The 19804-nt window shown below is 45.8% G+C and overlaps 1 protein-coding gene across 18 annotated transcripts in view; it reads left to right on the top strand.

The window, feature by feature from the left end:
* The window catches only part of Dock9 (dedicator of cytokinesis 9), a 253384-nt gene that overhangs the window by 214832 nt on the left and 18748 nt on the right, over positions 1 to 19804 (top strand). For 10 of the 18 annotated variants that reach the window (XM_087912328.1, XM_087912327.1, XM_087912322.1 and 7 more), the window contains exons 40-45: positions 97 to 234; positions 338 to 520; positions 2382 to 2495; positions 2598 to 2813; positions 7419 to 7476; positions 9552 to 9658. In XM_087912328.1, coding sequence (XP_087768454.1) covers positions 97 to 234; positions 338 to 520; positions 2382 to 2495; positions 2598 to 2813; positions 7419 to 7476; positions 9552 to 9658 — 816 coding nt within the window. Of the gene's footprint in view, positions 1 to 96; positions 235 to 337; positions 521 to 2381; positions 2496 to 2597; positions 2814 to 7418; positions 7477 to 8188; positions 8267 to 9551; positions 9659 to 19804 lie in introns of all 18 variants that reach the window. The other 8 variants (XM_087912321.1, XM_087912332.1, XM_087912316.1 and 5 more) reach the window with 1 other exon arrangement.

The following is a 19804-nucleotide window of genomic DNA, read 5'->3' as shown; positions in this document are numbered from 1 at the left end:
TCCCTATGCTACAGTCTGAGGCTGTCCGTCATATAATATGTCTTCGATTTGTTAGACCTGTCTCTCTAACATGTGACATCGATGCGTGTCTTTCAGAACCAGCTCTTGGCTGACCACGGACATAATCCTCTCATGAAGAAAGTCTTTGACGTCTACCTGTGTTTTCTTCAAAAACACCAGTCAGAAATGGCTTTAAAAAATGTCTTTACTGCCTTAAGGTCCTTGATTTACAAGGTAAGCCACTTCGAGGCTGTGGTTGTACTGACCGTGACAGGTTTCCTGCCATCCGCCTGGAGCGCTGGCCTCACTGGCCTGCCTGCCCTGTGTTTTGTTCTAGTTCCCCTCGACATTCTACGAGGGGCGAGCAGACATGTGTGCCTCGCTGTGCTATGAGGTGCTCAAGTGCTGTAACTCCAAGCTTGGCTCCATCCGGACCGACGCGTCACAGCTGCTCTACTTCCTGATGAGGAACAACTTCGACTACACGGGGAAGAAGTCCTTTGTCCGGACACACTTACAGGTGTGTGCTTTAGTTCTGCCAGGGCACGGGAACGTGGTGGAATCCCGTCTCGTTGAGGCTCACGTTGCCTGACACCTCCTTGTGACGGCTGTAAAAGGCCGAGTGGAGAGATGAGAAGTCACATATACTGGATGTGTTTGTTTCAACCTCCATACTGTAAGATCCTGGCCTGGAGTGTCTTCCATCCGTAGCTTGGTAGCTAAGTATTGAATCGATATCCAACTAACTGATAGTCTGTTGGCACAAGGTGCTTAATATTAAATATCTTTAAAACACAAAACCCCCAAAGTAGATTTTCCTGCCTCTTGTTCATGAGTACCTCTCCTGTGTGCCCAGTTAAACCATCCAAAATTCTCTGCTCTTAAAACCAGCTAAGATAAAAGCAAGAATTCTGTGTTTTCATAGATGTGTATTTTTTTAATGTACATGTGACAGGAGAGCCTTTTCAATCTGCATTTGTTCCTTTGTTAACGTAGTAGTCGTTGTCCATAGACTAATGCGCTAGAATTAATGCCTGCATCTATGAACAGAACAGTGATCCTCTCCTGGCCCTCGTGGAGTGTGCGTTCATAGAGTCCTCGGACAAACCCAAGGCCCTTACAGTGTGCTTGGCCAGCGTTCCCATAGAGGAATTTGAGATCCAGAAAGAACCAGAATCCTGATTAGGAATTCTGGGGAGCAGGGGTGGCATCTCTGAGTATGAGGAAGGGTTAGAAGTTGAAGAGGCCTGAGTAGGTATTTCCCGAGTTATGGGTCCACTGTGGGAATCACCCATCCGGGGAACTAGAGAAGCCCCTTCATGTTTAGAATGCAGGTGAGAAGAATTTACAGAAGTGCCGTGATGCATCCAGATCTTTGCATGTTTGGAAGACCCACCTGAACTTCAGTTTTCAGAGCAGATTTTAGAGGGTCCACAGTGAGCACTGTCCACTCTAGGACGGAGAAGATGGTCCTTTAGATGAGGGCTGGTGAGACAGGAAGGGAGAGGGGGTTCAGTTGACATTCTCCACGGCAATGCTTGCATCTTGTGAAGGAAAGGGAAGTACGGTGGCCTCCATGTTTGATCCTGTAGTGCAAATAATAAAAACCCAGAGACGGCTATTGGGATTCAGTTGGAAGATCAGGAAAGCAAAGTAGCCAAGCCACTAGAGAGCTCTTACCTCTATGAAATCTTCAGACTGAAAGCGAAGCCAGTTCCTGTCTCATCCCGCCTTATTTTTCTCTCTAGTGCTGGGATTAAAGACATGCACCACCTCCTGGGCTCTATGGCTGACTAATGTGGCTGCTGGGATTAAAGGCATGCACTACCTCCTGGCCTGTATGGCTGACTAGTGTGACTGTTTTGTGTTCTGATCTCTAGGAAAGCTTTATTTATTAAAATACAGATGATCTCAAACAGATCTCAAATGCCTGAGTTAAGGCCATGCTATCCATAGACTCCAAAAATGGCAGAATGCCCTTTGTATAGTTAACACCCGCATGTTCTGTTTACAAAAAAAAAAAGTGCAAAGAACCTTCCACATAAGCTCCAAACACTTGAGGGGAGAATAGGGTCCCCCCTCTACTACAGAGTGCAGCGGGTAAGTAGAAATCCGAGTTGTGCGGATACCTCCGCCTGTTGTCCTTCTGATTCACCTTTAACACTCCATGAGCAAACTACATTAGGAAGACAATCATAAATGGTTTTTGAAAGTGATTTAAAAGAGAGAGAGATCTCAGCCCCTGCTCCCCGCACTGGTGTGGTCCCCACCCCACACATCCCACCTTCACACTGACTCGGTGCACATCCTAACTGAGCCCAGAGGCTGAGCCTGACCGTCGTCTGAAGGTAAATTGATGTGCTCGTGTCTCTGTCCCTAAGGTCATCATTTCTGTCAGCCAGCTGATTGCAGACGTGGTTGGCATTGGGGGAACCAGATTCCAGCAGTCCTTGTCCATTATCAACAACTGTGCCAACAGTGACCGGCTCATCAAGGTGAGTAGCTTCCCTTTCTCCTCCTCCTAGGATGTGTGCGTGCGTGTGTCAGGGAGAAGGCCGATTAAAGCGTGAGTCCTTTCTTCTCCCCGCTTCGCCTAGCACACCAGCTTCGCCTCTGACGTGAAGGATTTGACCAAGAGGATCCGCACGGTCCTGATGGCCACAGCCCAGATGAAGGAGCATGAGAACGACCCAGAGATGCTGGTGGACCTCCAATACAGCCTGGCCAAGTCCTACGCCAGTACCCCCGAGCTCAGAAAGACATGGCTGGACAGCATGGCGAGGATCCATGTGAAAAATGGGGATCTCTCCGAGGTAGGGAGCCCTGCCTGCCTGAGTCTTTGAGAAACTGAAGCTGTAGGGCGATTGGTAAAGGGTTTTTGGAGCCAGTTATCTTTTTTGATGTTATTATTGGAAAGGCAGGTATAACTCTGTGTAGATTTAGAGTTTTTGGAGGTAAATGTTGCCTTTTTACCTTTTGTTCCTGTTTATCAGAGTCTAGGATTTTCTCAATCTTATTAAATTTGCTCATCATTGCCTTTTGTAAATCCTGAATCTCCTGTCCAGTATTATGCTCCAAAGCCTTCATTAACGATTTTAAGGCATGGAGCTTGTCTGTCAGAGACATCATTTTCTCCTTGGACAGAATCCTCATGGCATGTACTGTGCCTTTTTGTATGGAAATCCTGTCAATTAATCTATCATACCCTTTTGATAAAGTCCAATTTTTATATTTAATGGTTTTAATCCTCTCAGCTAATGTTTCAGCATTTACAGTCATGGACTGGAGGTTACGAGTCATTTTGGTTGTCCCCTCCTTGAGAGCAGTGAAGTTCCCTTCTAAAGAAGCAATATCAGACTGTACCTTTTTGATATTTTGGTCAGTCGACCAAGTCATATCAGACAAAGATCTAGTCTCTTTCTTGAAAACTCCAAACTCTTTTTTGAGGAGGTTGGTGTCAGTCTGAATTGTCCTTAAGGTTTTAATCTCTGCCCTCAGCATTGCTGATTCAATCTTGAAGGACTGTATCATTCTTATAACATATCCAAACATCAGAAAAGCTACAAGTCACAGAAATAACCAAGTAAGAGGAATATCAGAAACCTCATGGAGGATATCCTCCATGGCGCAATTAAAAAGGCCATTGAATTTTTGGATAGTGATATTTTCTGACATGTTTAATCAAAAGAAATTGTATTTATTTGTTTTCAACTGAAAAGAAAAATCTTACCTGTAATGACCCTTGTCTGCCAGTAAGCTGTGGGGGCACACCTGAATCCACGTGGCAATGGCACCAGCGCCGGCGCCGACCCGGAAAGCAAATTCTAAAATATATACTCTCAAATCCAGAGGTTAAATTCACAGATTGAGTGCTGGGGGAAGACAGTGCCCAATGGGGGTAGCAAAAGCCAAGGAAGTTAGTTGCGCGGCCCCGCAAATGCGGCTAGGAACTGGCTAGACCCCAGGTGCGGTGTGCGCTCAGGCCGCTAGGCCCGCACCACAGGAGGGGGAAAAAGCCCCACGTTGGGCGCCAGATGAAGCTGTAGGGCGATTGGTAAAGAAAAGTCCCCAGACTATCTTCATACAAAATACATAGCTTTAATAAACAGAAGTAAGACTTACAACAGCTTACACCAGAATCCAACCGATCTGTCCGGACACAGGAGCCAGGCAAAAAGAGAGCTAGCGGAGCGCGTTTGCAAGGTCTATAGGCAGGCTTTCTCCTGAGGGCGGCACGCCTCGAAAACAGAATATGATTGGCTGAACTCCCCTATCAAGAAACAACTACACTCGTTTCATTCTCTGAAGGTACTTTAGAGAAAAAGTGTACCATTAATCAAAGGATGCCAATGAAAACACATGGTGCCTTAAACATGTACTTCTGGGTTTGGGGTGGTTCACAGTTGTCTGGGCACTTTGATCGCTGGAATCGGGTGACGAGGGGACACCTGCATATTTATGTAGTTGCTTGATACTTTGAAGTACGTTTTCCTGCCCCAAAACCTGCGTGGCTCGATCCCATGGTAGGATCCTGGTGTTACGGGAGTCGTAGGGCAGCCCGTTCTCCTGCTATGGATGTGTAGCAGGTATTGGAACAGTCCCGTCTGTTCAGAGCAGACACAGTTCGGTGTGTAGACAGTGTGGCTGGGAATAGGTGTGAGAGAGAAACTTCAGATCCAGGGCCACACGTTTCCTGGCTCTGGGTCGTTGCACCACCGTCTTCTTTAACCCCACTGTGACTTGATATGGTGTCCTATGTAACGTGAGAAATTCCAGGGAACCAGTGACTACACGCAGGTTCTGTGTTCCTGTGGAACCACCACTCAGGATTTGTGACTGGACGCATCTTCCAGTGTCACCACAGCGAGGGTGTGCACTGTGACCTTAACGTCTCCGTGGCTATTTTCATGATTAGGATTCTGAGTCTGAAGCTTGGTCACTGTTCATCACGGTATGCTGTCACATATGCGGTGCCTTCCTCTTCGCCATAAATGTAGCCTAGACTACGTCATGGCTGTCATAAAAATAAAGTGACGATACTCATTTTTCTGTAACTCTCAGAATTTAAGACTTTTTACATGATTTCTGTGGCCCAGGTTTCTCATAATCAGGAAGAGCCCTTTCCAGGTTCAGCTGTAGTCTGTGTTCACTCAGACGTCACAAACTAGTACAAGCAGACACTTTCCCCTGACAGTGGGGGAAGCTAGAGGTCCCAGGTCTGGGTGTTGGCAGTGCTTGCTTCTGAGCATCCCGGGGAGAACGTGACCCCACCTCTTTCCTGGGTGCTCATGTTGCCAGCACTCCCCAGCGTCCGTTGCCTTGTGGGCAAATCTCTCCAATCTGCCTCCACTGTCACACGGAATCCTCCGCCATGGGTCAGTGATACTGAATTCAGGGCCCACCCAGGACTCATGTGGCTTCATTTCAACTGACAACAACAGCCCCATGTCCAAATGGGGTCACATTCTCTGTTGTATTTCTGTTGTATGAGAAAACACCCAAAAGCAGCCCAGGGAAGGAAAATGCGCCTCCAGGTCGCAGCCCATCATTAAGAGGGAAATCGAGGCGGGAACTCGAACAGCTGGTCGCAGCACAGCTACCGTCAAGAGCCGCAAGAAACCGTTGCACCCAGGCTGCCTGCCTGCCTGCTTGCTGCTCAGCTCACCCACTCAAGTATACGCAGCTCAGGGCGGACCAGGAGATGGTGCCGCTGACATTCAGAGTGGGTCTCCCGTCAAGTGAGACAGTCCCCTGCTGACGTGTCCACAGGCCGGTCTGATCTAGATAGCTCCTCAGTAAGATTCTCTTTCCATGTAGTTCTAGGTCATGGCAATTTGACATTTAAAAGTAACCATCACAGGGTCCCAGGGCAATCATGATTCTGGGGGATACTGTATAACCCAATACAGTCTGTAAATAAGGGGCCAAGGCAGCCTGTTCATGTGAGTGCCCATTGCTGCCACCGTAGTTGGTGTCGTGCACTTGCTCGGAAAATCATCATTCTGTGTCCTGTTATAAACGGGGCCAGAGCTTGCCTTTTGTCCTGACCACCCTGTCAGAAATAATCACATAAAAGCCTGTATTCATTGCAGAATGCTTGGCCTATAGCTCAGACTTATTACTAAATAGCTCTTACTACTTGTTAACCCATTTCTATTCATCCACATTTGCCACGTGGCTTTATGGATTTACCTGTTCTCCAGCACATCTCGTTCCTCTGGCCCCTGCTCGCCTCTCTGGACTCCACCCCGTTTCCTCTCTCCTCAGTTTGACTTTCCGGCCTGCCCTAATTCTGCTTTGCTTTAGGCCAAATCAGTCTTTATTATCAACCAATGAGAGCAACACACATTCCCAGCCTACAGAAGGGTTATCCCACAGCAGACTGTTCTCCAGCTGTGTGCTAGGAAAACAAAACAGGCATACCGTGTAGCGTGTGAACTCTGCCCATTACAGTTGCCTAGCACGGTGAATGTAACTCCCAGAAGCTTTCCTCCGCAGGTTTAGCACACGTCAGAGCGCCGACTACACAGGCATCCTCCGTAGATATGTATTCACTAACTAAGGACACCACATGCCGGCCGCCACCCAGATGACGAAGGCAGTGCCTCGTGCTAGAACCTCACGGCCTCACTACAAACACTTGCCTTAGTTTTGATAATACCTGGGAGCTTAGCGGAAGGACTTGTCTGTTGTCCTTTCATTTAAGGCCTTCACAGTATTGACCTTCATGCTTTGGAGCAGGGGCACCTGAAGCGAAGGGAAGCCAAACACACACAGTACGGCTGAGTTGCGCCCCAGCCCAGATTCTGATTAAAAACTGAAAAAAATTATAGCCTTCACTGTTCACGTTGAAAGAAAATGGGCTGGAGAGATGGCTCAGCAGTTAAGAGTACAAACTGGTCTCCCAGGGCATCCAAGTTCAGTTCCCAGCACCCACACTGGACACCACACAGCCAGTTGCCTCTAACTCCAGCGCCAAGGCCTCCAGGTCCCTGTTACAGGCACTGAACACACGTAGAGGTGAGGTTTGGTTCTCTCTCTCTCTCTCTCTCTCTCTCTCTCTCTCTCTCTTCCTCTCCCCCTTTTCTCTCTCACATACATAGAGAGAAAAACAAATGTTTAGAAATAAAATTGAAAGGAAAATTTTTTTCAGCCCCTGAAATGTGGGTCTGGAAGAGAACTTTTTCTTTAAATACTTCTTGTTTAGTGTTGAGACAAGTGGTCTAATTCTCAAAATGCTGGTTTTGTCTTTCATGGTAAATACAATAATGTAAATTTCCCTGACTCTTCAACTCTTTAGTGTCGGTTCCTGTGTGAGCCGCGCTTCTTTCCACAAAGCTGTCAATAGTTGGTCTATTCTGAAGACACGAGGTTCTAGGTGACGATTCTGAGCCTCCTGTGTTTGTCTCCTGTGACAGGCGGCCATGTGCTACGTCCACGTCACAGCCTTGGTGGCAGAGTATCTCACGCGGAAAGGTAAGGAGTGGGGCCGTGCGGGCAGACCTGGAGGCGAGGAGTTGTACACACACGGGCTTGCTGGTTGCTTCATTCCCAGTGACAGCATTTGAGTGCCTCCATGGGCACAGCAGAATAGTGCCGGTGTAAAGCAGAGAACGTGACCTGCTGTCCTAGCCTCACACTGTTCTGCGAGAAGTAGCTAATGAGCTTTGCATCCGGCCGTTCCTGACCAACTAATACGGAGCCGACGTGACTTTATTTTCCCTTAAGATAATTCTCACCAGAACGGTTATCAATCGAGTGACAGTTCTAACGGGAATCTGTTGGACAGATTTTCTGGAATGTAGCAGCCCTGTTGACTTTAGCGTGGGAAAAGGTCAGGGTACAAGTTATGCTCGGTATTTGTTGTTACACACTTGTTCCCGTGAGTTCGTTCACGATTCCTCCTGGTTAAACACCAGTTACTAGGAGCGTCCCTCAAGGGTGGCACCTTGTTCTGGAATACTGGGGTTCTAGGAAGGCTGGTAGTCTGCACATATGATACTGAAAACTATGAGTGCCCAGTCCAGGCTAGCGAGGAGCGGTTCTGTCGGTTCTACAGAGTGAGAGGCGTGATGCCAAGGGCTTGACATGTCTCAGAGTCAGGATGAGAGAGGAAATAAAGGGGCCATGTTCGTACAGTGTTCCCTGCTGAGACGTTTTACCGGGTGATGCGTTTCCTCGTGTTTAGAAGCTGACCTAGCGCTCCAGCGGGAACCGTCTGTCTTCCCCCACAGCCGTAACCCGTGCCAGAGGAAGAGCTGGGGAGGTGAGCCTGAGGGTCGCCCGGCTCCCAAGGGTCCCCATCCGCTCTGTTCACTTACCGTTCCAGGGCTCTGGTGGTTTCTGTCAATTCTGCACTCTCCTAACACCGGGCTCTCTGTGTCCCTCACAGCCATTGCTCTGTGCCATAAGAGGACAGTGTTTGGTCAGCATGTCTGCTCTTCCATTGGCCTAAACACTAGCGGTTGATTTTTTTGTCTTAATTTTGGCGTATTAACGTATCCTCAAGTTCCCAGAGGAGAGCTTTTCTTGGGGGACTCTTTGCTTTCCTTATCGCCAGGTCAAAGCAAGGCTGTACGAGGACTGTGGTGGAAATGGCTACCTCGGGGTTGACGGGAAACCTGGACGGATGTCCGCAGGAATTGTCTCTGCTTTGGGGTTGTGCTTTCTCAACGCCTGATTTCAAAATACCCTGCGTTTCTTTTTCCTAAACTTATAAGGGAGCATCTCAAACCAGAGTGGCCGAACATTTCAAATTCCTCCTCGTCTGAACACGTCACACAGCTATGTTGGACCGGCTAAAAACTGTGTCCCAGTGTCCCATTGTCCGAGTCGAGCTGTGACCCTGACCCCAGACACTGATCTCACTTACACTGTCAGCTAGGAGGATCAGATGCTGAGACCCCGGAGCTGTGGCTTTCTGGTTCCTCTACAGAAAAGGTTTCTCTTCTCCCGGGCAGCCCCTCAGCTTGCCGATGTGACTGTGGACTTGCCTGTGTTGTTAGAGGTAGTCAGGAGGGCCCCAGTCCAAGCTGGGGTTTATCCCCGGCCTGAACGAGTGAGGTGACAAACTGCTTGAAGGAAACTTTGATTTGGGGCTGCTTACTTCTCTTCCACTGGCTTTGGCTACTTTCTTTCTCTTGGTATCTGACTATGGATCCTTTGACCAAACGCTTCCTCATTCAGTTACCACTGGCTTGACTCAGTTATGATTTGGCAGCCTATGGGTTCTTTGAAGATTGAATGGATTTTAATTAAGGTGGGTTAAAAGATTAAAAAGGAGTTGAGAAACAGAGTGAGGCAGGTGAAGGTTAAATGTGGAGAAATGGATGGAGAAAAGACAGGCTGGTCCCCAGCCTCCTGTGTGGACACTGGACAGACCTGAAGGTTCCCTCCTCGGCTGTTTGCTTCAGACATGAAGCAAACTGGATATGGAGGGTAGGAGGATCCGGATTTCAACCGAGAAATGTACAGGAATGGGCAGGAAGAACCCATGAGTTCCAGCCTCGGTCAGGTTGACAGCTCCTCTCCTCTGCTTTCTCTCTGCCTAGGCATGTTCAGACAGGGATGTACCGCCTTCCGGGTCATCACACCAAACATCGATGAAGAGGCGTCCATGATGGAAGACGTTGGGATGCAGGATGTCCATTTCAATGAGGTGAGTACTGTGTCTCAGGTGGGGTAGGTACAGTCACATACCACATGACATTTCTGTCCGTAAGAGATGCCTGCAGTGTGGTGGTCCCACCTATGTGACTGGTAACATTGTAGTCACGCTCCATGAGATGCTCCTGAGCCTGCTGGCCCCTGTGAGGTGGTTGTGAGAACCTGATGAATTAGCATCTGAGGCCAGGTGCACACATCCCTCAGGGAAACCTACGAATGGTGCCACTTCTGAGTAAGGGTTGGGCATGTGACAGAAAGACTGCTTTATCAGCCATTTTCAGAATACGGATGTGCCACCCTGTCCTTGAAGCATAAGGTGGGTAAATCTTTAACAAGGTCCATAGTGCATGACGGTCTGTACCAGTGAGGATGAGACACAGCGGGGCCATAAAGCCATGTTGTCAAGAGTCAAACTGATGGGAGGTAACCTGTTCTCAGTGACAGGAACTCAGAAACTGCTGGGTTGATCTTCAGGTTGGCTGCTTGGGTGTCTCATGGTAAAGAGAGCACTGGCTGGAATATCTGTCCCTGAGAGGAAGGAATTACAGGAACTGATGGGGAAGAAGCACGTGACGCAGTAATAAAAACCACAACCCCTTTCCTCTTCCGCAGTAGGAAGGATTCAATACCTTCAGTGCTCTGGTCTGACCTGTTAGGGACATACTAAAATTGCACAATAATCTTAGCAGCAGGCCTGAGACCCGATGAGTATTTGGTTCATTTCTGCCTTCCCTGGTAAAGCCACAGAATGACCTCCAGGTGGCTTTGACTTATGGTGCTGGTGGCTGCCTCTGCCCTCTTCCAGTCCACCTAACCATCCCAGCTGCACCTAACTGTCCCAGCTCTGGGAAGCCGCTATGTCTGTGTTACAGCATTGACTACTCATAAATAAGCCGGGCCTCTTACATGAGCCACACTTGCGAGCAGTGGGCTCTGTACATGTGCCCCAAGTTGGGTGCCAAATTTAGTGAGTCTTGCCAGCCCTCAAGTAATGACATGGAAACTTCTTATTGATTATGAAAGCTTGGCCTATAGCTCAGGCTTGTTCCTAACCAGCTCTTGTAACTTAAGCAATTTCTATTAGTCTACGCTCTATCACACGGCATTCCCTTTCTTCCATCTTTGCCTCCTGTGTCCTCTCCGTGTCTCCTGGCATCTCCCATACCATCCATGTGCCAAGATTCCTCCTTCTCTTTCTGTCTATTCCCAGGAGTTCCACCTATATGTCCTGTCTAACCATTATTGCACCAGCCACAGCAATACACCTTCACACAGTGCACACATGTCCCACAACAAATGCATCTCACTGTGCAGAGTCACCATTGAGTACAAAGAACACTATATGGACTCACAGCAAGTCTCTGGCTTCCTTGAGACCAAATCGTTTCTATTCTGAAACAACTGCCAGTAGCAGACAAAATATGCACATCCTTAGGAGACAGAGAAGTCAGCACAATATTTGGTGGCCTTGTTTGTATCTCATCCTAACTCTGGCAATTATAATCCCATCTATCCTCCTGTTCCTCAACTGTGGAAGTGTTCTAGAACTACCCGGGTGACTGGTGTTCCTCCCTGGCACAGTGATTCTCTTGGCCAGGGGAACCTGTGTGGTTGTTCCGTCCTCGGCTGACACTAGAACATTCTTCTTCTGAAGTGAGTGCTGGGCTACCTTGGCAGTGAGCTGCATGATAGAGATACCTAGAGAAGCAAGATGGAGTCACGCCATGGCTTCAGATGCTTCTTCCCATTGAAGGAGGACGTCTTGTTCACAGTCCCTGAGAACCATAATGGGAAGATGTCAGTCCCTGTGTTCTGGGAATTTCTATATTGACTTGTTGATTGATCCACGAACTCACCGTATGAGTCTAGTGCTAGCAAAGGGGGCTGTGCAAGTAAGGAACTTGCCTTAGAGGCTTTCACGTAATGCCGTAGCCCCCAGACTTCCGTGCGCTTAGGAGTTACTTGAATTCCTGTTCTGGTCTAGAAGCTGTTCTCTTGACCCTTCATCCCCAAATTCGGTTAACTATGTGTGGAACACAAGAATCAGAATTGTTTTCAGATTTTAAGAAAATTTTTATGTATGTGTTTGTGTCCACCAGAAGAGAACGTTGGGTCCCCCAGGGCTGTAGTTACATGGGCACTGCCAAGCACGGGTGCTGGGAACCAAATGCGGGTCCGCTGGAAGATCAGCAAGTGCTCGTATCCTCTGAGCTATCTCTCCAGGCCTGGGAATTGATATTCTGACAATTTCAGTGTTAGAATTCTAGTGAGTGCATCTTGAGGCCTGCTGATCCAGCGCAAGTGGGAGGTGTATGTGAAGGGATAGGTCTGCCATTGTCCCAGCCGGCTCACAGATTCATGTATGCCCAAACAGTGGATACCAGAGACAGTGCATGGCTTCACTTTAGTTGTTTTCATTGATTTGATCCCAAGGTAGAACAAGCGACGTGTGTGGAAAGAGTTAAGTGCCCCGCATAAACGTTTTCTCATATGGGAATTAACCGTAGAGCATGTGCACACACAGGTGTGTGTGGGAACACCCCGGTGATCAGTGTGACATTTCCAGAGACACGTGTTTGGTATCCTCAATTGTGTTGGTACAACATTCTTAAAAAATGAAACTGGCTAACTTCATGCTTTAAACCTTCCCCGAAGGCCTGTGGATGTCATACACTGAGATTTCTAAGCCTAGTGTAGTGCCATAAAACGCTTGATTTATGGATTGACAGAGTCCACACAGCCCCCCCTTAGACAGTTCCTGTGCATATTGATGATTGTAAGAAATAGCTTAGTGTTTGTTTGTCCAAGGTGGGAAGCCCATTAGGCATTCTGCATGGCCACTGCTCAGGGTTATCATGGTCTGCCCGTTGCGTGGTTCCCTTCTACTTTCCAGGGGCAGTGATTGCTGATTCAAAGCAAATAGAATTTCTGCTTAGAATTTCATGTGTATGATGCTCCAGTGTTTAGTTAGTATATCTTAGTTTTATGACTTTTATAATTTTTATATTGCCATATATGGGCTATTAAACATAATTGTCCGGGAGTACATTTTTATCCAAAGCCTTCTCACTTCATGTAGCTATAATTGTAGCATTAAATAGTTTGCCACAGACGCCCTGATGTTCAGTAATCCACATTTGATGCCATGAGGATAAGGTTCAGGGTTGTTTATGTATTTATTACTGTGTATGTGGTGTTTCACCTGCATGTATGGCTGTGCACCACATGCCTGCCCATCTGATACCCTAGGGCAGAAATCACAGAGCCCGGGCCCTCTGGAAGAACAGCCAGTGCTCTTAAGCACTGAGCCATCTCTCCAGCCCCTACGTTTGGTGTGTTTGCTCTTAGTTTGTTATTGAGAAAACCTATACTAATTATATTTTCGTATCATATATTATCATTTCTTTACAGTAAGAAATGAATTTGAGTCGACAGGTTCTAGATCTCAAATGCCTCCTGACCAAGAAAAGGGGCTAAAACAGTGTTCAGTCGAATATAAAAGTGCCTGGCATGTTCTTTCCTGATTTGTGACACAGTCCATGTGTTTTGGTGATGATATTTCATATCATCCACTAATCACAATTTGTTTTTATCAAACCCTGCCATTCCCAGCCATTCTGGAGAATCTCCTTGGTTGAACTCCATCTTTTTTGTGCCAAATAGAGCATATTTTTCCCTAATGAACGTATCTGTACCCTACTATATATACATACCCTCTAACAACACATACTACTATATATACATACCCTCTAACAACACATACTACTATATATACTTACCCTCTAACAACACATACTACTATATATACATACCCTCTAACAACACATACTACTATATATACATACCCTCTAACAACACATACTACTATATATACTTACCCTCTAACAACACATACTACTATATATATACTTACCCTCTAACAACACATACTACTATATATACTTACCCTCTAACAACACATACTACTATATATACTTACCCTCTAACAACACATACTACTATATATACTTACCCTCTAACAACACATACTACTATATATACATACCCTCTAACAACACATACTACTATATATACATACCCCCTAACAACACATACTACTATATATACATACCCCCTAACAACACATACTACTATATATACTTACCCTCTAACAACACATACTACTATATATACTTACCCTCTAACAACACATACTACTATATATACTTACCCTCTAACAACACATACTACTATATATACATACCCCCTAACAACACATACTACTATATATACATACCCCCTAACAACACATACTACTATATATACATACCCCCTAACAACACATACTACTATATATACTTACCCCCTAACAACACATACTACTATATATACTTACCCCCTAACCACACATACTACTATATATACTTACCCTCTAACCACACATACTACTATATATACTTACCCTCTAACAACACATACTACTATATATACTTACCCTCTAACAACACATACTACTATATATACTTACCCTCTAACAACACATACTACTATATATACTTACCCTCTAACAACACATACTACTATATATACATACCCTCTAACAACACATACTACTATATATACTTACCCTCTAACAACACATACTACTATATATACATACCCCCTAACAACACATACTACTATATATACATACCCCCTAACAACACATACTACTATATATACTTACCCCCTAACAACACATACTACTATATATACTTACCCCCTAACCACACATACTACTATATATACTTACCCTCTAACCACACATACTACTATATATACTTACCCTCTAACAACACATACTACTATATATACTTACCCTCTAACAACACATACTACTATATATACTTACCCTCTAACAACACATACTACTATATATACTTACCCTCTAACAACACATACTACTATATATACATACCCTCTAACAACACATACTACTATATATACTTACCCTCTAACAACACATACTACTATATATACTTACCCTCTAACAACACATACTACTATATATGCATACCCTCTAACAACACATACTACTATATATACATACCCTCTAACAACACATACTACTTGAATTCAGACTGTATTTTCAAACCTCTTCCTGTTTCTAGGTTGACTAAGCCAGAGTAAGATTGTATCTGAGTCTTAATTTTCTGACTGGAAATATAGAAGCTTGTGCACCTGCTCCCCCTAATAGAGATTTATGAAGTGGCAGAACCTAGGGCTATCTGAAATGTCCCTTTTGTGGAGAGGCAGCATTATAAAGTCAGCCATTAACTTCCACCAAATGCTTCTGTGTCTGTTGTAATAGTTAGTATACATCTGTGTTTTCACGGCTTATACGTTTGTCTACACTTGGGACTGAAGAGATAACTCGGGAGCTAAAAGCACTTGCTACTCTTCCAGAGGACCCATGTTCTATTCCCAGCACCATCAGGGTGGCTCACACTGTTTTTAACTCCAGTTCTGGGGGATTTGATGCCCTCTTTTAGCTTCTGCTGACCCTGCATACACATGGTACCCGCACAGACAAGGAGACACATGTAAGCAGACACATGCAGGTGTGTGTTCAATCCCACCCACTTTCTCCTCCCCTTCTCTCTGGGCACCCATTAGGCTGTGTGCCAGTTCTGCACGTACCATGTGCCTCTTAGGTTTTTATTGCTGTGATAAAACACCGTGACCAAAGGCAACTTGGGGAGAAAAGGTTTATTTGATCTTATGCTTCCAGGTAATGGTCCTTCACTGAGGGAAGTCAGAGCAGGAGCAGGAAGTGAGGCAGAAGCCCCAAGACTGCTGCTCTCCTGGCTGGCTCAGCCTGCTTTTTTAGCGACTTCAGAACAACCTGCCCTGGGGTCGCATCAGTGGGCTGGGCCTTCCCACAGGCCTTAAAGACACACCCGTGGTGTTCCTTATAGGAAACGACCTAATCCGTGCTTTGGATTTTGATGAGTACTTTTTTTTTTTTTTTTTTGACAAACATGAGTGTAAGGACAAATTGCAAGTAGTAGGTGGCAGCTAGGTGGAAACAGCCCGTAGATACCAGCACATGATCAAAGCTGGCACTTACAGCATTCAGCAGTTGGAATAGCGAGTGAGGAGAGCCAGCAATTGAGATAGCCGCAGCATCCAGCGGAAACGGCCAAGGAAGCCCCACGGAGTGGGTCATGCTGGGCTCCTGGCTCAGCGTCTTCCAGGCCAGGCAGAGCATCCTCTGCACAGAGGCTCCGGCTTCTCTTTCCCACCCCAGGCATGTTTGCCCCACTCTGTTGGAAATGGTTTAGCTTCCAGCTGTTCTCACGGGTGTAAGATTTTTAACACCCTTAGCTGTTTGCTGTTCCCATTTCCCCTTGTTACAGGGAACCAGCCTGCCCTAGGACGGTTTTGGAGGACACTACATATAGTCACGCTTGAGGCTGAAATGAGTGAGCCCTCCCCACTCCCAGACTAGTGCAAACAATTCATGACAGTTCACCAATATAACTGCTACCTGGTGACCTCCTTCCTCCGTCTGTGCCCCAACTCCTAAACCTTCCCCCAGCTTCCCAGCTTGCCCCATCAGCCGGATCCAAGCCTTCAGCATAACACCAGCTGAGCAGCTCTTACAGATTACAAAGACCTGGCTTAAATAGATTGGTTTTATAACTGTGGTGCCAAGCATGCTTGTTGCACACAGTAGGTGTTTGACTGAAATGTCTGGGTGGAGACCCTTAAAATCAGTTCCAACTTTAGTTCCTTGAGAAACACTCTCAACCCTTTTTATGATATCACATTAAAGTCAATAATTTTAGATTTATGTTAGATTCTTAACATTGTGGCGTATGTCCACAAACCCAGCACTTGGAAGGAAGACACAGGAAGGTACTGACTGAATTCAAGCAAGCTGGGATGTTATTTGTATTTGTTTTGTTTTGTTTTTGTTTTACTCTTTGGGGGCCTGCTACCCATCTCCCAAATAAATACACAGAGACTTATTCTTACTTGTGAGTGCCCAACATTAGCTTAGCTTGTTTCTAGCCAGCTTTTTTAATTTAAATTATCCCATTTCTCTTTAACTGTGGTTTGCCTTTGCACTTCTTACATTTCTTTATTCCATATATCTTTCATTCCTTCTTACTCCATAACTGGCAGGGTGGCTGGGTGGTTAGCCTCTGGCTAGCCTCCTTTTCTTGCTCCTCCCTCTTCTCTAGATTTCTTATTATTTATTTATTTATTCTCTGTGCCTGCCAGCACTGGGTATTTCTCTCTCCTGCCTAGCTATTGGCCATTCACCAATCAGGTGTTTTAGGCAGGCAAAGTAACACAGCTTCACAGAGTTAAACAAATACACCATAAAAGAATGCAACACATATTTGCACCATTAAACAAATATTCCACAGGATAAACAAATGTAACACATCTTAAACTAATGTTCCACAACACTGGGACTATATGAGTTCCCATCTCAAAACTGTATTCTAGAAGGCACAGTAGAGAAACTGCCAACATGACCACTCCACAGTGTGGGAAGGTGAGAGAGAGAGAGAGAGAGAGAGAGAGAGAGAGAGAGAGAGAGAGAGAGAGAGAGAGAATTCTGCATTATAAAGAGAAGAGATGGCGAGGACGCTAGTGAGGGCGTGACAATACTTGTGACTAGTACTTGTGATGTGCAACCACAGGCCGCCATATGTGCCTTCTGCCAGAGGGAAGGGAATTGACTCCTTTTGGTAGAAGGGGTTGGCTTCACCAGTTCCTGAGGGATGTTGGCTTTTTTCTAACAGCCAGAAATCCCCAGTCCAGGTTAAACCCATTTCTGGATCTAGGAACTTTCCTTTTGGACTTTGGGGACTTGGAGTTTCCTTTGAACCTGACAAAAGCAAACAAATAATTTACTCCAGATTTTTATTATACTGTAATTGCTAAGGCGTGGGATTAAAGTTAACTACTGTCTGTTTAACTGATCCACAGTAAATAGGGTGACATTATTATATATCTGTTCATGGGCAACTAGTAAAACCAACTATACTTTTTCACACACAAAAAAAAAATTACATTCGTGATAAACTTGGAAGTTAGAATACAAGGAACCAAATGATTACACATTGTAGAATAGTCTGAAGGTGAAGTTTAATGTTGACCATTACAATGCCATTCTCTTGGGAAACTGGGTTTTCTTGGACTCCGTCAGCCACCTCTGTGGGTCCGTGGCAGCACTAGGATGCAGGTGCTTGGAAAATGCCCATTGGTGGTGAGTGAGTTGGAAGGAAGGAAGGAAGGAAGGAAGGAAGGAAGGAAGGAAGGAAGGAAGGAAGGAAGGAAGGAAGGAAGGAAGGAAGGAAGGAAGGAAGGAAGAGAAAGAAAGAGACTGCTCGCAGGTATGGTGAGGAGAAAGTTTATTGTAGATACAAGGGAGAACACCGTCAGAGGCAGGGACATCTAAGAGAGTTTAGAGTGGACGTGACCTTCAGCCATGTTGGAGGTGGAGGAGCTGCCAATCAAGAGGGACAGCTCAGGCCAAGAGACTGGTACAGCCAAGAAGGCTGGATTGTATAATGGGCATCTGGAGGGGAAGGGCAGGCCAGCCTCTGAACTAGAGAAGTTTAGGGTAGAGGGTGGAGATGACAGTGAGGAGGACCCTGTAACAGGTAGAGACTGGGAGATGCAGGGAGAGCCTGGGGGCCAGTTATTCTGTGTTTGAGACCTTACAATAAGTCTGGCTTAAGATTTGTGAGAAATCCAAGGCTTTAATTCAATTCCTCTGCTCATCAATTCCTCTCCCACACAAAAGAGTGTTCCTGACATCCCTGAGAAAAATGCAAACCTGCCTCTAAGAACCACTTGCTTACTGACCGTGTACGTCAGGTACTGTGGAATAGTGTGTACCCCGGTAGAAATAAGATTTAAAAAATAATAATACAAAGTAGAAAGTAACGGCTCAAGTGTGGGAAAGCTTATTTAACTGGCTGGTGAATTAACATACAGATTTACAGACTGCACAGCAGTGGGGTGTGTGGCGGTGGGGGGATCGAGTCTTACTGGTCTCCCCGGACACCAATGAGGGTGAGAACTGAAACTCATTCCATTTATTTTACAAAGGTGTGAGCGTGCGTGTTGACTGCGAAATGACACAGGCTGTGCTTCCTGTTTTAACCTCTTATGAGCAGAGGCACATGAAGAAATCTGTCGCGTGTTTAGTGTGCTGGACTGTTAGACATCTTTTTATCGTACATGCAGAGGGGAAGGGTGGTGCTGGAGAGTCTGGGTTCTTTGCCGCTGTCGTCATGGTTACTGCGCACAGCTGACTCTAACAAGAGCTGCCATAAAGCCTGAGACACCTGTCCTACCTTTTTATAAGCGCTGGTGCAGAGTTCAACCGCACAAATGACAATTTTATGATGTATGTGTCATAAATATGGCATGAGTTAGATGGGCCTGATTCAACAGTGTTATCTGATGGACTGATTGTTTTAAAATGATATATCCTTTGGCTCTATAAAGCGTGGGCATTGGATCTGTGATGAACATTAGCCTAAAAATGGAAAATATATGAAATTCTGGAAGAACTAATAAAACCCGAGGTGTTGGTGAGCACACAGGGTTGGGCACGCGGCTCCGTTGGTAGGATGTTTGCCTGGCATGTGTGAAACCCTGTGTTCAATCTTCCACACCATATAAACCAGGTGAGTCCAGCCTGGGATACATGAGCTGTCTCGAGACAATCACAATATAAAAATAAGACAGTATTAAAAGTAATATTGCCAGTATTAGAGACGAGACAAGTATGTTTACCTTGTTAAATCCAATCAAGTCCCAGTATTAGAGACGAGACAAATATGTTTACTTTCTTAAATCCGAGCCTTTAACAAGCTATCGGCAATCCAGATGCTTGGCTGAGGCAGAACTGGGCTCTTCAGTCCTGTCCAGGACCATGCGGTGAATGCTAGCCCCAGTCAGCTCCATGCTGACGCTCTTGTATCTGCCATTCATGTCCCAGCATTCCAAGTTGGGAACCTTAAACTTGACCTGTCACGGCGCCATGATGAACCCGTGACTACGACTAAGAAAAAGTCCACGGTGATTGGTATACATAAGCTGTAGATAGTGTTTCTCCCCGAGTCTGAGAGCTCTACCCGGAGCAGAG

This window comes from Myodes glareolus, chromosome 12 (assembly GCF_982192425.1).
Source record: "Myodes glareolus chromosome 12, mMyoGla1.1, whole genome shotgun sequence".
In the NCBI taxonomy this organism is placed as follows: domain Eukaryota; kingdom Metazoa; phylum Chordata; class Mammalia; order Rodentia; family Cricetidae; genus Myodes; species Myodes glareolus.
Note: the sequence above shows the minus strand (reverse complement) of the source record. Positions and strands in the feature narration are given on the sequence as shown.